Raw genomic sequence first — 17,280 nt, forward strand, 5'->3', positions numbered from 1 at the left:
AATCAAAGGCGTCGTTCAATATTATTCACAGAGTTGTTTTTTATTTCTGACAGTCTGAACCAGGCACATCACATAAGATCTTGAACCAATTTCAGAATGCCTCGCTTGCTCATACTTTTTACTGTACACATTTAAAGAAAATCAATAACTGAAGCCGGGGCCCATTATTCGGAAGGACGCGCGAAGTAATTTTGCAAGGATTCGATCATTATGTTTGCGTTAAATTAAATGTGACAGGCGATCTAATACTCCATGTTAACAATGAAGTAACTTGCATCAAGAAAGAAGCGGTTTAGTATGAAATGACAAATAAACATTTTTAGTGCAGTCTGTTAGCTTGAAACTCTGCAGTGTGACGTGATCATTTTTGCAAGTCCAGAAGCGTTTTTGTTTACAATTTATAGTCTGTTGTATTTTCAGTTAGGTTTTCTTTGAAGTGAGCCTGCCCCTTTTTACGACAAACTTGCCAAACTTTGCAACTGTCGGCTCGAGTGCGGCAAGGGAGCTGCTCATTTCAAAGGAAACGCTCCGCGATTATCTAGTTCTATTAAGAAATAGGGAGGAGTGACCACACATAACTAATCTCGTCGTCCGGACAAGCCGTTGCCCGGAGTCGGAGGCCATTCACATTATTAATGTAAAAAAATGGGGCCCAGAAAGCAAGATTGTTTGCAGTTTCCGGATGAAAGATTTACGCGAGTGCTGTTCCGAGCGGACGTTGGCTCCGGGAGAGGCAGACGCGCGTGCCTCGCGCGAACTGATGAGATGATAATGCAGCGGACTGAAATGGGAAACTGGGTCGTACTCAGTTTTAGCAACCAACTCTAGTGAAGGAGGCACGGCGCGGCGCACGTCCACCCGGAGCAGCACGCAACCAAGAAGCCGGATACAGAGCTGTTTGTATGATACCTATTACACGTCGCCTAAACCTATGCTTACAGGACATTTTGCGTGAATATTTTTAATTATTTTCTTAATTCGCCGCGCACTGTCGCTCGGCCAGAGATCCGCGCCGTAAAAGCAGCTTCGACGGGGGGTTCAAATGCAGTGAGCGATTCGGTCGGTCGGTCGGTCAGTGTTTTGCGACGCGGCATAAACAAGGGCGTAAAAGTGGGCTGGACCTCTCACCCAGCGACAGTGCGCTTGCCGCATAGTTATTTTGCAATAATTAATTTATGAATTAATTACTCCTCAGGCTGGGATAAAATGCAGCCAACGTTGTTGAACCTACAGCTGCGTGTGCTTTGGGACTTGTGGCGTGTCGGTCCACACGGTTACTGCTAAATCACGCCAGCTGACCTTAGCCTAGGCTTACAGGAAGTAATCGGGTGTCCGGCGGGTGACGTGGGGCTCCCCTCTGCGAGGGGCGGGATCGAACTGTAGGCTGCAATCATTAAGAGTTTTAGTCAGACGCCAGATAGAAATGATTGATGTACAAATACGTGAGTCACTTTTGGTTCAAAACCAACGAACCTTTCTTCACAAGAATTTAATGCAATTTAATTCTTCAAAACTCTAAGCTAGCCATTAGGGATGTTTCCTTTGACCATGTTTTTGGTATTAAAAAATACTAGATTTTATGGCTACATTTTCAGGGTCGAAACAGCCAAAATCTGCCGCCGAGGGAATACAATATGGCGGCGCACCACGCCCCCTATGAGCGGCAAGCCTGCCATATTGTATTCCCTCGGTTACGCCCCCTATTAGGCTGTTTAAAAGCCCAATATTACGGTTTCACGCACATAAAAATAGGCCAACAAATATAATATTTTTTAAAAACCAAGAATCAAAGGAAACGTCCCCATTATTCACAATTCCTGGGTACTTACAATGAATACTTCAGAGCATCATCAAGTTCCATGATGGCGGCCTGATTCCCACAGCGATAGCAGTAGTTGGGGGCGGAGAAGATGGTCACTACGTTTCGATCATGACACCTGCAAGACAAGGTTCAATTTCAATCGCTGTTTAAAAGGCGCTGAAACGGCAAAGGTTTACCAATTGTATCCCTCCATGACGAGTTGATGAGCCCGAGAAACAAGGGTGAGTCCATTTGTGTGGTTGAATGTTTCCGAGATGTCCTGACCAAAGGTGTAGCCGGCGCCTCGCGGCGAGATGCCCCATCCGCCTCTGTCATCGGGGTCAGACCACAAAAGGTCGCACATGGGACCCTAAAAGAGCAAAATAATAATCGTTACCGACGGGTTTGCCATTCATAATTGTTATAAGCGCTTATTCAGAGTGACGACACGCGGCTGTTTTGAAATGACAATTAATTATTATGAGTGTTGTGAGAGGATTGATTCAACACAAAGGAAGCAGACGCGCGAGCGAGGCTGCTGTTTGTTATGACTCGTCCAGCAGCCGCGATCGAATTCGATTGGCCTTGGATGCAAAAACGAGCAGACTCATCTCATTTTCAACTAATTTGCAATTTATTCGACGTCACGTCTTTGATAAAGAGGATTGATGCTGCAAAATGCTTGAACAAACTCATCCCTTAGCTTTCAGTTGAAGTTAAAATTGAATAAATTTATTAAAAAAGTGGCTGCAGAGTTTGTAAATAATTTTTAAATGGGGAGGACCGTCTCCCTACTTGAAATATGATTTAATTTCAAAACAAAGAGTTTCCCCATGAAGTGGAATACACCGTTGCACAGATCTCGACGAGAGGAATCGAAATATGAAAAGAAAATGTGGTCAAGCGGTGGAAATTTTAAAATTTTTAAGTGTATCAATCCACTTAAACGTTGGTTGATTATCGACGGAGGAAAAATCAATCTAAAATTACGCCTCAAGAAAGAAGCGATGGGGAAATTCGTTTTCAACACTATCTCATTTTCCAATAATGCAATCGAATTAAACAGGCTTATCACGAGTGATAATTGGTAGCTCCAAATGAACCGAGTGCCAGTATTAAAGCATAACAACGCGTAAATGTCGTTAGTTTGGATCACAATGTAAAAACAAACAACACAAAGTTGGAAGTAATGAGTCACAGCGGAGATTAAACCGTATCAATCAGGATGACCGCAATAAGATGATAATTTTATTCCGAGGGATGCAGTTTGTAAATTTGTTTGTGTCCAAAGCAAAGGACGAATAATTCCAACAAGGTCATCGAATGAAATATAAAAAAAATTCTAGTGTTGCGAGTTCAAAGAAGCAGTATGCGCTAACACAGTTACATGATATGATATATGCGTCGTCACCATTTTTCTCGCAGACTGTGTCATAACGTATGAAACCTGTAAAGTGCACACGCCAATAAAAAAAAAACACCCAATCCTTTGCTAATTGTGAGTTGTGAGCAGCAGCGAAAATATTATATACGAATATTCAGAGGCGTAAAATCAGTTTTTAGGAGGGAAAAATTAATTAAAAATATTTTTTGATTTATCAAGCGCGTTGAATGTCCAAGAAAATCCCTTTTTTACAATAATTATTATGATTTTCAATGCACACATTTAATTTTACTGTTGGTACCGTCCCCTCTCTTGATTAAATAACAAATTCTACATGTAAACACGGCCTTCAGCAAACGTCAAGATATTCATTAAAAGAAAATCACACCTAATAGGTCCAGACAGACAGAGCTTCCTTCATAACTGAATCACAAACAACGATCAAAGCGTTATCGTTGCGTCAGCAGATGACACGTAACGCGCTTGTCACTGATGACAACAAGTGATGCAAACCAAAAAACTCACCTCGTGAGGTACCTCCTGCAGACGGTCCAGCGCCCTGATGTGGTCCAGGGTGTCGATCGACGGCGACAGACCGCCGTGTAAACAAAATATTTGGCCGTCGACGAGGGCCGTCAGAGGCAAATAGTCGAACAGGTCTGTGAAGAACTTCCACACATTCGCGTTGCCGTACTTTCTTAAGCATTCGTCGTAGAATCCGTAGACCTGGGTAATTTGTCTCGACTCGTGGTTGCCTCTCAGGATGGTTATTCTTTCTCTGTAGCGCACCTGGGAACAAGACCGAAAAACACAGATCAGCAATCGTCCGTGGCCAAGGTCAAGGATCGACCTTTGCTGTCAAGGCTTTTCAATTAAGAAACAAAATCTGACATTCGTTTTAATTGGGATTTGAATAAAACAAATAGATAACGGCGTATTTAACAGGAGAAAGACGAACTTGATACTTGATTATTCATTGAAATTCTACCCGATGCGTTAGGGAAATTATTTTTTATAAATTTTATCTCGCGGTGAAAGACCACACCTGATACACTTTCCAAGATATCAGACTACAAATAATAATCACCGCTCGGAACGAGAAATTCGAAAGTAAGGTGAGAATTGCCTATTTGGGCAACACGTCACTTTACCGCCAAAATTTAATGGTTTGGCTTTGAAAAATTTAATTTCGTCTGAATATTAAAAATACTGACCTTCAACGCCACTAGAAGTGTAACTGTCTCTACAGAGTAATATCCACGGTCAACATAGTCGCCCATAAACAAATAATTCGTGTCCGGCGACCTGCCGCCGATCCTGAAGAGCTCCATCAGGTCGTGGAACTGGCCGTGCACGTCTCCACATACTGTCACTGGACACTTGACCTCTTGAACGTTGGACTCTTTGGACAAAATTTCCTTGGCCTGCGAAAAATCAAACGAGTTGAATTATGAATCACTCTCTGTTCACACACCCTTTGTGGCTGTTATTGATGCGAAGGCCGCCCACCGCCACCGGCCGCCTCCGAGGGACGGGCTCGGGGGTGGCTGGCCGCGGCACGCAGGTGCTTGGCGTCCACGCCCGCACGTCCGACGCAGTGACGCACGAGACGAAAGAATTCGTAATGTAGTTTACCTTGTCGCAGAGGGTCTTGACTTGACTCTCTGTCAACTGCTTGCAGTCGTTGAGCTGTTCTATCCACTGGTCCAACTCTTTGAGAGAGGTTTTTTCCTCCATTCTAGGAGTGTGCACTGATTCTTAGGATAACGAGAACTAGACCAACGAACTGCGCTGCTCGACTACTTCCTCAACGATCGCATACGAGAAAATATCCGCTTTTTTTGACACAGGTGAAGTTTGTGTTTCGTACAAAATGGCGTGTACTCTACTCGTCGTTTCTTATAGCTGGAGTGGTGCCGACTGTGACGTTTGGTCGACGACAACGCCATCTATGCACGAATAATGAAACTGATGATGAGAATATTTTCTTTCAAGTAAATACATACAAAATTATCATGGAATCCCTAAAATGTGTGCTTGATTTATTAATTGAGGATGATTTTAACCTTGTTTGAAGCTCTAAAGTGCTTTTGTACATGAGCATAAGAAAATTTCTCCACCAAACTAAAAAATATTTTGCAACCTAGCGCTTGCCGCCAGAACTAGTTGCAGAAACCTCCACAAGCGCCACAATCTCTGCTGTGCGTGTGCGATTCGTCGTGTCGGTCGTATTCTTTCCCAAGGCTGCCTGTTGTCTAACGTGTGCGGCGTTCTTCGTGGCAGCCGAATAATCTTCTAATATCTTGGCCATCTTTGCAGTTTCATAGCAGCAAAATGACTGAAACTCTTCAGCTTCGAGGAACCCTGCGGGGGCACAACGGATGGGTCACCCAGATCGCGACCAACCCGAAATATCCGGACACAATCTTGTCGTGCTCGCGTGGTACGTGTTTTGCCGACATGCATTCCGGCATGCGTGTGCTAATAATTCGATTTCAGACAAGACCCTCATCGTCTGGAAGCTAACCAGGGACGACGCCAACTACGGCTTCCCTCAGAAGCGCCTCTACGGCCACTCGCACTTCGTTTCCGACGTGGTTCTGTCTTCCGACGGAAATTACGCGCTCTCGGGCTCGTGGGACAAGACGCTCCGCCTGTGGGACTTGGCTGCCGGTAAAACCACCAGACGGTTCGAAGACCACACCAAGGTGCGATGACCTGATGGGTTCAAATTTAAAACGATTTAAAAAAAATATGCGGAAGATTTTTTTTCATATTTTTTCATTGAATCCCAAATGATTAAGAAGATTGATCCCTGGCCACATGGTAAGTGCTGCAAATATCTTTTTTGTTAGCCTTACCCCTTGTTCTGGATGATTTAAACAACTTGTAAGCGTGATTAATTGATGAGCGCTACTTACTGCGGATATGGGAATGACAGAACAAAACAATTCGGCCGAGAAACCAAATTTCCACCCCTGCTAGGCTGAGTGAATTCTGCTGCACGACGCTAACAGATGTCAATTTATTTTAGGACGTGCTCAGCGTGGCCTTCTCGGTCGACAACCGCCAAATCGTGTCTGGTAGCCGGGACAAGACCATCAAGCTGTGGAACACCCTTGCCGAGTGCAAGTACACCATCCAGGAGGAAGGACACACCGACTGGGTGTCCTGCGTGCGATTCTCCCCCAACCACCAGAACCCCATCATCGTTTCATGCGGCTGGGACAGGATGGTCAAGGTGAGCAGTAAATCATTTCGCTTACAGGCTAAATATTAACTTATTTAATTTATTAGGTTTGGAACTTGACCAACTGCCGCCTTAAAATCAACCACATCGGCCACACTGGATACCTGAACACGGTCACCGTCTCCCCTGACGGCTCCCTGTGCGCTTCCGGTGGCAAGGACTGCAAGGCCATGCTTTGGGACCTGAATGACGGCAAGCACTTGCACACCCTCGACCATAACGACATCATCACTGCGTTGTGCTTCTCCCCCAACCGGTACTGGCTCTGCGCCGCTTACGGACCTTCCATCAAGATCTGGGTCAGTACAATTTCTAGTCAATTAGTTACTTTTTTATTTACAATTTTTATAATTTTAAATTATTTTTGTGCAGGATCTTGAAAGCAAGGACATGGTTGAGGAACTGCGCCCTGAGGTTGTGTCGCAGTCCAAGGCGGAACCTCCCCAGTGCTTGTCGTTGGCTTGGTCCACGGACGGACAGACGCTCTTCGCTGGATATTCTGACAACACCATCCGAGTTTGGCAAGTGTCGGTGACGTCTGTATCTTCTCATTAAACGGACGTGTTTTCCTGAACCGCCAAGACTTTTTATTTTAAGTTCTCACCTAATTGCTAAGTGTTCATAATGTATGACATGTCAATATCATTGGAATAAAAAAATAAAAGCTGCAAGTTCTGTCTATAATTAAACCAATCATCATAAATTATTTGACAAGAAATAAATAAAATTTCTGGTTTTTAAAATGAAGGTATCAATTTGATGAGGCATTTCTTTTTTTTAATTATTCAAAAAGGACAAAGTTGACAATACACAACCGTGTTCAACGGATAACGTCAATATATATGAAGTTGAAGCAGGTGCACAAAACAACCCAAATCAACTAAATAATCATATCATAAATTAAAAAAATTACCATCTAGTTTATAAATAATATTTAACAAATAATAAAATTTTGAGCAAACGCATCTAAGCCACTTCCTACACTCTAGAGCATTGAAATAATATATAATTTTCTGCCTACAAAGACAAAATATGTATATTAATCAGATTTTACTTCCTCCGAGCAATATTTTTGATTAGTCAAATTTTGATCCGTGAACAACAATTAAGCCCTATTATATTCCACCTCATTTCCAACAGCTGTTACCTAGATTTTGCCTCTAATGGCATTAGAGTTTCATATTTGCACTGTACAAGTATAAAAATATCGTGTAGCGCAGTCATGATTGATCAGGAAGTTGTCCGTAGTCAAGAACCGTGCATCGGCTGCTTAGCCCAACTTCATGCCGGTGTCGAGGTCGAGCATCTGCTTCATCAGTTCGTAGGTGGAGAAAGAAACAGCCACCATGGGGATGGCTCTCAGGTAATTGATGCTCATGCCTCGGTACAGTCCTCTCATCACACCGTTCTCCTTGTAGATCAGCGTCAGCGTTTGGACCATGCCGTAGCTAAAAGATGAGAAATAGGTTACTTTTCCGAACAGTACACAAGACTTTCATGAAAAATGAGATCTGATCACCCAGAGAGTTTCCATTTCCAGCATTTCTAGTTTTAAACAGAGGCATGACATTTATTTTGATGCCGACCTGTTCAAATTTTACACCTGATAGCAGGTAATCTTGAATAGGTAGTATTTAATTTTATCTAGATATGAATGCATGTATACTAGAGCGTCCATCGGGATTATTTTTTGTCCCAGGAAATGTTGTAATTTTTTTTCAGGGAAACTCGGAACGATAAAATAGCTTTCCAGGAAATCCCTGCTTGCTCGACACTCCATGTGAATGTCTCAAAATTTTTTAAAATATAATATTAAAAATAGTATTTTCTTGTTTCCCTTCCCTGGTGCATGTTATCAAAATTAACCATCAGGGCAGTTTCATGCGAATTTGGAAATTAGGAGGTCGATTGGATGGGATTTTTGGCGTTGAAATTTTTACGTGCCATTTATATTTTCTTAAAAAATTACTGCTTGTTAATCAAGATGGAGAAATTCCAGGTTTGAAGCTCGGGAATGGGAGCGTTCCCTATATTTATTTGCTATCTCAAAATTCCCAAAAACCGAGCTCGAAAAATGAACTGTAACTCATGACTGCGTCCCCCATTCCTGAGCTTCAAACCTGGAATTTCTCCATCTGTTAAAATTACTTTATAGCAAACAACAAAAAATTCCAACGCCAAAAAATCCTGTCCAATCGACCTCCAAAATTTGGAACATCCAAATTCGCCTGGAACTATCGGGATTCCTGTAAAAAAATAATAAATCATAAATATAAACCCGTTCCCGGCCCAATTCTCACATAGCCGCTTATACTTCTGCCCGGGATCCGAATTTCCCGGGTAACCAAAAATTTCCCGATCCCGATGGACGCTTTAATGCATACGAAGAGAATAATGTATTAGCTATTAGACTGACAACAAGTTGATTTGCATGCCTATATTTTATTTATTTGAGCCCAACTGTTTAAATACTTTTGGCTCATGATGTACTAAAATGAGAGCATTCAGTGTCCTCTCCATGTGAACTATTGAATACAAATAACAGCACAAGCGAGAGACGTTCACACAAAGCAAAAGGAGAAATCAGCTGCTTTTCACTTACTGTCTGCTAGATAGATTTGGCGACACAGTCCATTTTTGTAAGCATTAAAAGAAAGTTATATATATTGTTTCACGTTGAATTCGTCATCAGTCTGCTCTTTACTATTGAGAGCTTTAATTAATAAATCTCACCCGAATTTTTTGGTTTCCGGCATCATCATGGCGAGTTGCATGCGACGTCTCGTCACGTCGAGAGGGTAGGAGATACTCTGGGCCACAGCACCGGCCAGACCGCCGCAGAGCAGCTTCGCAGGGACAGTCAGCACAAGACCACCTGCCCAAATCAACCATTAATTTATTTCTCATTTCATTTGGCTTCCGAGCACGTGCCTGTGTTTCTGGAGCACTGGTCGCAGCTCAGGTGAGGAATGTACTTCATGAAGAGAAATTTGAGGTGCTCAAAGCAGTAGAAGGAGAGGCCGGCGTACGGCACCATGCCGCACAGGGTGGGCAGGAAGCCTCGGTAGAGCGCGCGCGCTCCTCCTTCCTACGCAAATAATGCAACACAATAATTGCAGTGGCAGTTGAAAAAAAAAACAAGGACAACAATGTAAATTATAAAGTCTTCTCAATTATCACAGACAAGCGAAACAGCCATAAAAGCGGTCAAAGAAAAGCTCGGCTTGCTGGCGAGAATTGCTCTTTCAACGCACAAGCGGTTTATGGAAGCTGTTCCATTGTGTTGAGGACAATATACAAATTAATATGGCTAAAAGTCAGGGTTCGCAATAAAATTTTTTTGCGGATTTTTCTAAAACACGCGCATTTATATGGAAGATCAAAATTTCTCATGATAGGGCTTTTTAAAAATCAATGGTTTCACTTAGAGTCCAAAATTTTTCAATTTAATCGTAATTTTCCGGAATTTCTGACTTTTATGGCGCGAAATATGACTTTTTTTGGGGTTTTATATTCGATAAAATGCGGAAAACAAAAAACTGGTGGTTTTCCAGCTGTTTTTTGCGCGAAAATACTGGTGCATTTTGGCGCATTGCAAAATTGCAGGGTTCCGAAAACCGGTTTTTTTAAATTATGCCTGAAACATCTGGGAGGGTAATTTGTTTTTTTTTTAGTTTTCAAGATTTACTATTCACTGCATTTTATTTTGCAAAGCGCAAAAACCCAGTATTTAATTTTTTTTAGTTAAAAAAAATCCAAAAATTATTTTGTATTTTCCCCATTTTTCCCTGAAAAATAAGGGTTGCAAAAATCCCGCCTTTTTAAAAAAAATGAAGCGCAGAGGTAAAAAACTTTTTTACCTGATTCTCGCTGGCAATGGTTTCACCTTATTTTTCGATAATTTTCTAATTATTAGCAAATAGCACTGACTTGAAAAATTGTCAGGGATAAATTTTAGGAGAAATTGAGGCAGTAAAATGGCAATTTCAAAGAAAATATCTGCACAGTGGAGGAAATTTTAACCACTCTGACCGAAATTTTAGATTTTCACATGAATAAAATGGAATAAATTCATTTCTTGAGCAAGATATTGGTAAAAATTTAGTGGTAAAAACCTTAGAAAAAACCGGGTGGTAAGCAAATGCAACCCTGCTGAAAATATTGGAGCCTTTGGTTTTCTTGGGTTTTTTAGGCTGGGGAAAAAACGGAAAAAACAGGGTCGTTTAAAACCGGGTAGGGAAAATTCGGAACCCAGCAAAATTGGATCAAAATCATAGCAATCAAAGAGAACTCATTTCTGGAATCAGATTGCAAAATTATATGGAGAATGATTCTACTGTATGGTACTATTAAAAAACCTGGGAATACCTAGAAAGTCCCGAAAGGTAAAAGAATGAGGCGAAAAAGAATTTAGAATAACAAATTATGATGCCCTGATAGAGTCTATAGCAGTTTAAAAGATTTTCAATTAACTGTTGAGCAATGAATTGTAGGAGGAGGATAACAAAATCAAGATAATTTCGAGTCAGAATGTCAACGCACCTCTTTGAAGATGCACACGGCCGTGTGCACGATGCCCGTGTAAACGTGTTCGCCAGTGACCTGGAAGGCAAGTCGAGCTCTGATCGTATCCAGAGGGTACGTGAGGGTCACTGCGGTCACTCCCGCCCCAGATCCAGCGAGAAACTTGCCGGCATGCGAGTTCGCTCCAAGGTATCCAGACAAGGCCTGTTTACAAAAATTCTCAACTTTATAAACCGCTCGAAAATTATGTTTTTGTGAGGCCCCTAATTAGACTTTCAAATAAATTAATAGCAGATCTTCATGAAATAAAAATAATTAAATTTTCCTCCAGATTAGCACGCCTGTGTGAATTTTGCGGTTTAGACGGGAAACAATAATTCATACCTTCTTGTAAATCTCGAAAGCTGTGAACTGGGTGGCTGCGTAGGGGAAAATTCGCACCATCTGTGCACCGTTGCCTTTGTACAGAGCGAGGAATTTCTCCGTCTTAACAATGTTCATCAGGCCAGAAAACACTCCTGCGGCGAATTAATGTGGTTATTACAGTATTATGCGAATCGGCAACCGTGAACAGCGCAGGAAGTGAGCCAGACGAATTGCAGTGTAAAATTACGGCAAATTATAGCGATTATCGGGAAGTGAACGAATTGTTTTTTGTACCTAGGTTCTGGTAATGTTTGTTGTGTGCTTGCAGCAGAATCTTGATCCGGTCCAAGGGTGCCACCGTCGTCTTTGAGCACATGCCAGCAATGCCTTCAACAACAAACAACAACACGTGTGTCATTAAATCGAGTGCATCACCTTGAATCATCAGACTCTGCCAAAAACTATAAATGTCAAGCTTCGCAAACGGATCTGTTCAAGATCATCCCCTGCTTTGACCTGCACTTTCAAAAGAAGCCGCAAGTTCAAGAGCCACAATTAAGAAGATCGAAAGTGTATGATAATTTAAAGACGCAGAAAATTCCATTAAAATGATTTTTTTTAATTTATTGAATTAAAATCAGAAGCAATTGAGTCAAAAATTTGATTTTGGCAGGGTTGCATTTGCTTACCACCCGGTTTTTTTCTCCACTGGTTTTACCACTCAATTTTTACCAATTTCGTGCGCAAGAATTGCAAGAAATGAATTTTAAAACATTTTTATTCTCTGAAAATCTGATATTTTTGTCGGAGCGCTCAAAATTTCCTTCACTGAGCACTTCAATTTCTTTTAAATTGCCATTTTGCTGCCTCAATTTCTTCAAAAATTTATCTCTGACAATTTTTCAAGTCGAGGTTTTAAGCTAATAATTCTAAAAATATTGAAAAAAGGTTTTCAACCACTGCACTGCATTTATTTTTTTTAAAAAATCGGGTTTTTTGCAATTATGGATTTTGGACTGCAAGAAATATTAATTTCTGAAGTTGAAAATTAATCCAAAAGCCAAAAGAAGCAGTGCCCAACCATTTAAAACAGAAAACGACATTTTTCCTCCACTGATAGGTTTTGAAATCCTTAAAACATGATATTTCTCAATCAACATTACACACACACGCACGCAATAAGTCATTAAAATTTGTCTGCAACTGTTCTTCTGATGAGATATTTCGAGTTGAATATTTATACAAGCTTGGCAATATTAATCGAATAATTATTTTGGGACTCTCGAATGTCATTCTCTCTCACATGAAAGTAGCATTCCGGCAAGGCGTGTGCGTCCGCGACACGACAAATAGAAAAAGACGGATGTTCAAGTAAAAAAGACGCTCTCACCTCCAGCCAAGAAGGACTTGAGGATGAAATCCATGCTTCTGACGTCGGTCGTTCCTGCCGACGGAGCCATGGTGGTCGTTGGTCGTTTGTCGTCTGGGGTGCACGGGACAGGGTGCGCGGACGCCGCGGACACGATCAATTCGGCGCAGAAGACACGGTTCCTACGTCGTCAACGGCCGAGAATTTCTCTGCTGTGAAGAGAGAGAAGAAAGTTAGCGGTCACGCACCAAGCCCTCGCGCCCCACTGGACCACTTTCGGTGCTCGAGTGCATCATCTTCACGGCGGCGGGATTAAGGAAGGCACAACCATACATACACGCATTCCACGGCCCCCACTGCCGAATTACAGCTGCGTGCGCTCAGGTGGCTGCAGGTGTTCAATTCGGTCCTCCTCCTCCTCTTCTTCTCCTAGGTTCGGCTCAAATAAAGTGAAATCGTGGCTGTCGCTCATGCTCGGTAGGGTTGGGTACAAGCTCAAAAATCGATATCAAATATCTGATATTGATATGATATTTAAAATATCAAAAAATTGATATATCAACCGAAAAATATCAGAATTTGATATATCAACGTTGATATTTCCAGATGATCAAAAAATGGCTGCTGGACGAACCGAAACCGGCTATGGCTATTTAAAAGGCTTAAAAACCGATTTTTAAGCATTTTTCACCGATTTTTTCATAAATATCGGTTAAATAAGAAAACTTTTGAAAAATGGCGGTTTTCCGCAGTCATGGGATGAGTATTCAAATAATTTAAATATTGCGCGCCTTTAAAACAGATGTTTGAGAAGGGGGTGTGTCGGATCCCACCATATGGCGCCAAAATTTGCATCTGGCTGCTTTCTCTTCCCCCCTTCCCGCCACATGGGTGTCTAATTAATTAATTAATTAATATAGCTATCATTAGGTAATTAATAAAATATTATAATTTAATTGTGCCATTTTAAAATTAATTTTAAGTTTGATGTTTACATTATCAGCTGATAATGTGAGAGCGTCAATTTATCTTCAAATTAAAATATTGGAGTGTTTTTCTCCACATCATATGTGCTCTTCAACCTTCATCTGGTATTAAATAATTGAGTTTAATTGATACACATAAGAGAAATCAGAATGAAATTACCTTAAACCGTAGCTGTTTTGTATTTAATTAGTATTTCAATTTGTAATTTGGGGCTATGCCATCAGCAGAGCATTATGTTCGCAATAATATTTGCGTTATTTGTACTCATTTTGATTGGATTAGTTACAATAAGTTCTTAATTATTCACAATTCAAATCAAAATTAATTGTTTACAAACAATTTATTATCATTTTAATTCAACAAGAAAATGTGGTACTGCCAGCTGACAGAGGTCATCTGTGACCGATCAGCTGGCGTGTTGTCAGGGCTTAACCTGACCTACCTGACGTTGCTGACCATTGTTTACAAACAATTTAATTTAATTTTCATTCAACACAAAAGCTACTATAAAAGCTGACCACAGCTGATAGATCATCTGTGATCGATCAGCTGAGACATTTTTCGCGCCTTAGTGCATTGCGAAAACTTCAATATCGGTTACGCCCATGTTTGGGGATGGAAAGTACAGTTTAATCCTAAACTTTTATGCGAAAACCGGCATGAAAAATGCCATCTGTCGGTCAAAAATGTCAACTGATATCAACCTTGATATCCGACTTAGATATCAATATCAGCCTGATATGATATATCAAATATCAGGCTTGATATTGATATGATATTTGAAATATCATATCAACTTTGATATATCAACGTTGATATACCCAACCCTAATGCTCGGCGGCGAGCGCAAGAAGTCCTTCCTTGTCTTTGATCGCGCACGTGACTCCGACGGGCATCCTCCTCGGCCGATGCCAATTCGGCGCACCAAACTAATTCCTATATCTGCCAACGGGAAAATCACGCAGCGACTTCTACAAAAATTTATTTATTTTCGGTGCTTTCTGGCTCTGCTCGCACGATGCAGCACCAGCTGTTTTCAGTGTTTTTGGCCTCTCCTCCTGTCTTAACAATGCCCCCTCCATTTCCAGCTCGCAGACGCGGGAAACAGTAGTGCGGGAATTCATGCTTCAAGAGTAATAAACTTTGGCAACAGATATTTTTGCGAGATTTGCATCGAATTATTTTGAACCCTAATAATTACAAATATAAATCCGTTAAATTCATTAACCAGTTGTATAAACCCTTAGTGTTTGAAGCCGCAAACAGATGGCGCCACCGTATATTTTCGTAATAAATTTAGTTTTAAGGCACTTCCGCTGCGATTTCACGACTCAATCTGGCTACCATGCATTCTTCACTTAATTTGCTTTCTTTTGACGTGCTGAAAACCAAAATCGGTTAAGCCATTCGCCGTAGAAACGTTGGAAAAGATTTTTTATTTGAACAAAATTTGCGTTTCCCGATTCTAGGATGATTGGCTTAACCGATTTTGGTTTTCAGCACGTCAAAAGAAAGCATATTAAGTGAAGAATGCACACTAGCTAGATTGAGTCTTAAATCGCAGCAAAAATGTCTTTGGTTGCGCCATCAGTTGACGGCTTCGAACACTAAGGGGTTACAATACAACAACTGGTCAATTTTGAGAGTTTTCCCTTAAGATCTATGCTGCTGGTCCACTTTTTTCTTGGAATGTGTTTCATTTCACACTCATTAAAGTCCAGCATTTCCGCAATAAATTATAATCAGACAAAATTCATTTTTTTACTTCGGTAAAAATTCCTGCTATACTAATACTCGGACAACTTCTGATTTTTTGGGCTACTATAGTTAAATTTAATCATTCTTAATTCAGATACACTAATAGATGTATATATATTAGTATCCTTGCTGGCGGCAAAACCAAACTGGACGGAAATCAACACGGCTGGCAAGGAATTTGACAATCAGTTCATGAGCGCGCGCCAGGGACAGAGGAGTGTGACCATTAGTTGCTCGCCTATTGACGTCGGCGTTCTTGGACATGAGGAACTGCACCGTGTCCAGGTGGCCGGCCCTGCAGGCCGTCATCAGGGGAGTCATGCCTCCTTCCGATTCGTGGTCCAGATCGGCTCCATGCTGAAGGAGCAATTTGACAATGTCCGTGTGGCCGAAACTCGCTGCGTAGGTGAGGGCCGTGTATCCGGACGATCTGGTGGCGTTTACGTTGGCGCCCGCTGAGAGCAGGAGGCGCACCACTTCAATGTGACCCTCTTGTGCTGCCTCCATCAGAGGGGTCAACGCGCCTACCTCCGTGTCGGCGCCGACGCTGAGGAGCAGAGCGACGACGTTGGCGAAACCGTGGAAGCTGGCCACAGTCAGAGCAGTTTCTAGAGTGTCCTCGGATACCTCGTTGACGTCGTAGCCTGATTATTTTGGATTAAAATTCTGCACGGTCGAGAATAAAAGAAATTAATTATTACCTAGATGCAAGCAAATGAAGACCATTCCTACATTTCCTCTACTGGCAGCTTCCATTAGCTTGGTCGACATTTTAAGACTTGGTTGATAATTTAAAGTTTAACTGAAAAATAATCAACAATTACAATAATATTATTTAAAAGCATGCTGAGATGCATATGTATTTTGTACATCAGCATTTACATTAAATCGCTTCTCGTGGTCACAATATCCCAATGGTAAAATAGATATTAATTCCAAAGTTGTGGTGAATCAATTTTTTAACCTCAGTTCAGAACTTGCTGTATAGGCTATATGAGGTCATCAAATCCCAAGAACCCGAGTGGCTGCAGAGGAGCTCGGGCAAATATGGCCAACTTTCAGTAACCCCGCATCGAGGTCTTCCCGTACAATCTTGGAAAAATATCTAATTTGCTCTCTTCAGAATTAATTTTTACTTTTTAGCACCTAAATTTTAATTAATAATGTTTGATTATCGTGAAGAGTGTGCCTCTTTGTAAACATATTGTGTATCTTGAATGGATAACAAATTATACATAATAGCCATGAAAATAAATTTTAATAAATAAATAAAATTTGCAAAAGAGCTAGAACAACCACGTTATGAGTTTAAAATTTGAAAATCTGTGCCCATTTTCACTTCTGGTTTGTAAAATGAGATTTGAATTTGATCTGTAATGTGCGGTTTCACTTTGGTAAAACATTTATAATATTTCAAATTGACTAGATAGGCTGTGGCGAATCTAAACGGGCAGGACAACAGAAGTTGCACTTTATGTACCGACGCACGGGGAGGGGGTGACGCTCGTCGCCAGGCCTCTCCGGCCTAAGGACCACTCCGGACTTGGGGTCCCTCCGTCCCACTAAGATATCTCGCATTGGTTCGCTATTTCAAAAAAGAGATGAACGTACGCTCCCTGATCTTCCATTTTACTGGTTAGAATTAAATCAGTTATTATTTGGCTGAAGGAGTTAGTACGGAACGAAATATCTCAAGAAAATCATACTTTTACACAGCGTCCTGGCCGCAATAATAGAAAATCTTAGAAATCTATTCCATCAAGATATTATCCTCACCTCTACAGTCGCGCGATGTAGCCTGCAGATAAAAAAGGTGGAATCCGCCTTTTATTGGAGCAAAC

At 41.3% G+C, this 17,280-nt stretch overlaps 4 protein-coding genes across 7 annotated transcripts; 1 reads left to right on the forward strand and 3 right to left on the reverse strand.

Annotated features, from left to right (window-relative positions):
• Window positions 1–14: 14 nt before the first annotated feature.
• mts (protein phosphatase 2 catalytic subunit mts) lies at window positions 15–5,101 on the reverse strand. The gene is made up of 6 exons (XM_065480137.1): window positions 4,821–5,101; window positions 4,400–4,609; window positions 3,711–3,974; window positions 1,999–2,171; window positions 1,830–1,937; window positions 15–1,384 (listed from the first exon to the last, which is right to left on the reverse strand). The coding sequence occupies exons 1-6, from the start codon at window positions 4,920–4,922 to the stop codon at window positions 1,312–1,314; spliced, it is 930 nt and encodes a 309-aa protein (XP_065336209.1). The 5' UTR covers window positions 4,923–5,101; the 3' UTR covers window positions 15–1,311.
• Window positions 5,102–5,422: 321 nt separating this feature from the next.
• Rack1 (Receptor of activated protein kinase C 1) lies at window positions 5,423–7,009 on the forward strand. 3 transcript variants are annotated; one of them, XM_065479782.1, is made up of 6 exons: window positions 5,423–5,447; window positions 5,505–5,628; window positions 5,685–5,893; window positions 6,220–6,426; window positions 6,483–6,734; window positions 6,808–7,009. In XM_065479782.1, the coding sequence occupies exons 2-6, from the start codon at window positions 5,520–5,522 to the stop codon at window positions 6,988–6,990; spliced, it is 960 nt and encodes a 319-aa protein (XP_065335854.1). In that variant the 5' UTR covers window positions 5,423–5,447; window positions 5,505–5,519; the 3' UTR covers window positions 6,991–7,009. The 3 variants fall into 3 exon arrangements, 2 of the variants coding, with proteins under 2 accessions (XP_065335854.1, XP_065335774.1); XM_065479702.1 differs by lacking the exon at window positions 5,423–5,447 and having other exon boundaries at window positions 5,454–5,628; XR_010574402.1 differs by lacking the exons at window positions 5,423–5,447; window positions 6,483–6,734; window positions 6,808–7,009 and having other exon boundaries at window positions 5,454–5,628; window positions 5,685–6,011; window positions 6,220–6,361.
• A 181-nt stretch (window positions 7,010–7,190) lies between these two features.
• On the reverse strand, window positions 7,191–13,170 carry LOC135936894 (solute carrier family 25 member 16-like). 2 transcript variants are annotated; one of them, XM_065480011.1, is made up of 8 exons: window positions 13,032–13,170; window positions 12,716–12,906; window positions 11,620–11,712; window positions 11,344–11,477; window positions 10,978–11,163; window positions 9,367–9,523; window positions 9,169–9,310; window positions 7,191–7,883 (listed from the first exon to the last, which is right to left on the reverse strand). In XM_065480011.1, exons 2-8 carry the CDS (start codon window positions 12,783–12,785, stop codon window positions 7,706–7,708), a joined length of 960 nt encoding a protein of 319 aa, XP_065336083.1. In that variant the 5' UTR covers window positions 12,786–12,906; window positions 13,032–13,170; the 3' UTR covers window positions 7,191–7,705. The 2 variants fall into 2 exon arrangements, with proteins under 2 accessions (XP_065336083.1, XP_065336009.1); XM_065479937.1 differs by having other exon boundaries at window positions 12,716–13,115.
• Window positions 13,171–15,501: 2,331 nt separating this feature from the next.
• On the reverse strand, window positions 15,502–16,776 carry LOC135934130 (ankyrin repeat domain-containing protein 17-like). Its single transcript, XM_065475664.1, has 2 exons — window positions 16,141–16,776; window positions 15,502–16,083 (listed from the first exon to the last, which is right to left on the reverse strand). Exons 1-2 carry the CDS (start codon window positions 16,208–16,210, stop codon window positions 15,557–15,559), a joined length of 597 nt encoding a protein of 198 aa, XP_065331736.1. The 5' UTR covers window positions 16,211–16,776; the 3' UTR covers window positions 15,502–15,556.
• Between the last annotated feature and the right edge of the window lie 504 nt (window positions 16,777–17,280).

The sequence above is a fragment of the Cloeon dipterum genome, chromosome 1 (genome assembly GCF_949628265.1).
Source record: "Cloeon dipterum chromosome 1, ieCloDipt1.1, whole genome shotgun sequence".
Classification (NCBI taxonomy): domain Eukaryota; kingdom Metazoa; phylum Arthropoda; class Insecta; order Ephemeroptera; family Baetidae; genus Cloeon; species Cloeon dipterum.

Excerpts from the sequence above, each read along its gene's own strand:
- mts (XM_065480137.1), bottom strand. The coding sequence starts at position 4,922 with ATGGAGGAAAAAACCTCTCTCAAAGAGTTGGACCAGTGGATAGAACAG. Across the intron at positions 1,938-1,998 it reads GTCATGGAGGGATACAATTG|GTGTCATGATCGAAACGTAG; the intron begins GTAAACCTTTGC and ends CTTGTCTTGCAG. Across the intron at positions 1,385-1,829 it reads GATGCTCTGAAGTATTCATT|CCTACAGTTCGATCCCGCCC; the intron begins GTAAGTACCCAG and ends TAATGATTGCAG.
- Rack1 (XM_065479782.1), top strand. The coding sequence starts at position 5,520 with ATGACTGAAACTCTTCAGCTTCGAGGAACCCTGCGGGGGCACAACGGA. Across the intron at positions 6,427-6,482 it reads GCTGGGACAGGATGGTCAAG|GTTTGGAACTTGACCAACTG; the intron begins GTGAGCAGTAAA and ends TTAATTTATTAG. Across the intron at positions 6,735-6,807 it reads GACCTTCCATCAAGATCTGG|GATCTTGAAAGCAAGGACAT; the intron begins GTCAGTACAATT and ends ATTTTTGTGCAG.
- LOC135936894 (XM_065480011.1), bottom strand. The coding sequence starts at position 12,785 with ATGGCTCCGTCGGCAGGAACGACCGACGTCAGAAGCATGGATTTCATC. Across the intron at positions 11,478-11,619 it reads CAAACATTACCAGAACCTAG|GAGTGTTTTCTGGCCTGATG; the intron begins GTACAAAAAACA and ends AATTCGCCGCAG. Across the intron at positions 9,524-10,977 it reads CCGTGTGCATCTTCAAAGAG|GAAGGAGGAGCGCGCGCGCT; the intron begins GTGCGTTGACAT and ends TTATTTGCGTAG.
- LOC135934130 (XM_065475664.1), bottom strand. The coding sequence starts at position 16,210 with ATGTCGACCAAGCTAATGGAAGCTGCCAGTAGAGGAAATGTAGGAATG. Across the intron at positions 16,084-16,140 it reads CTTCATTTGCTTGCATCTAG|GCTACGACGTCAACGAGGTA; the intron begins GTAATAATTAAT and ends CAAAATAATCAG.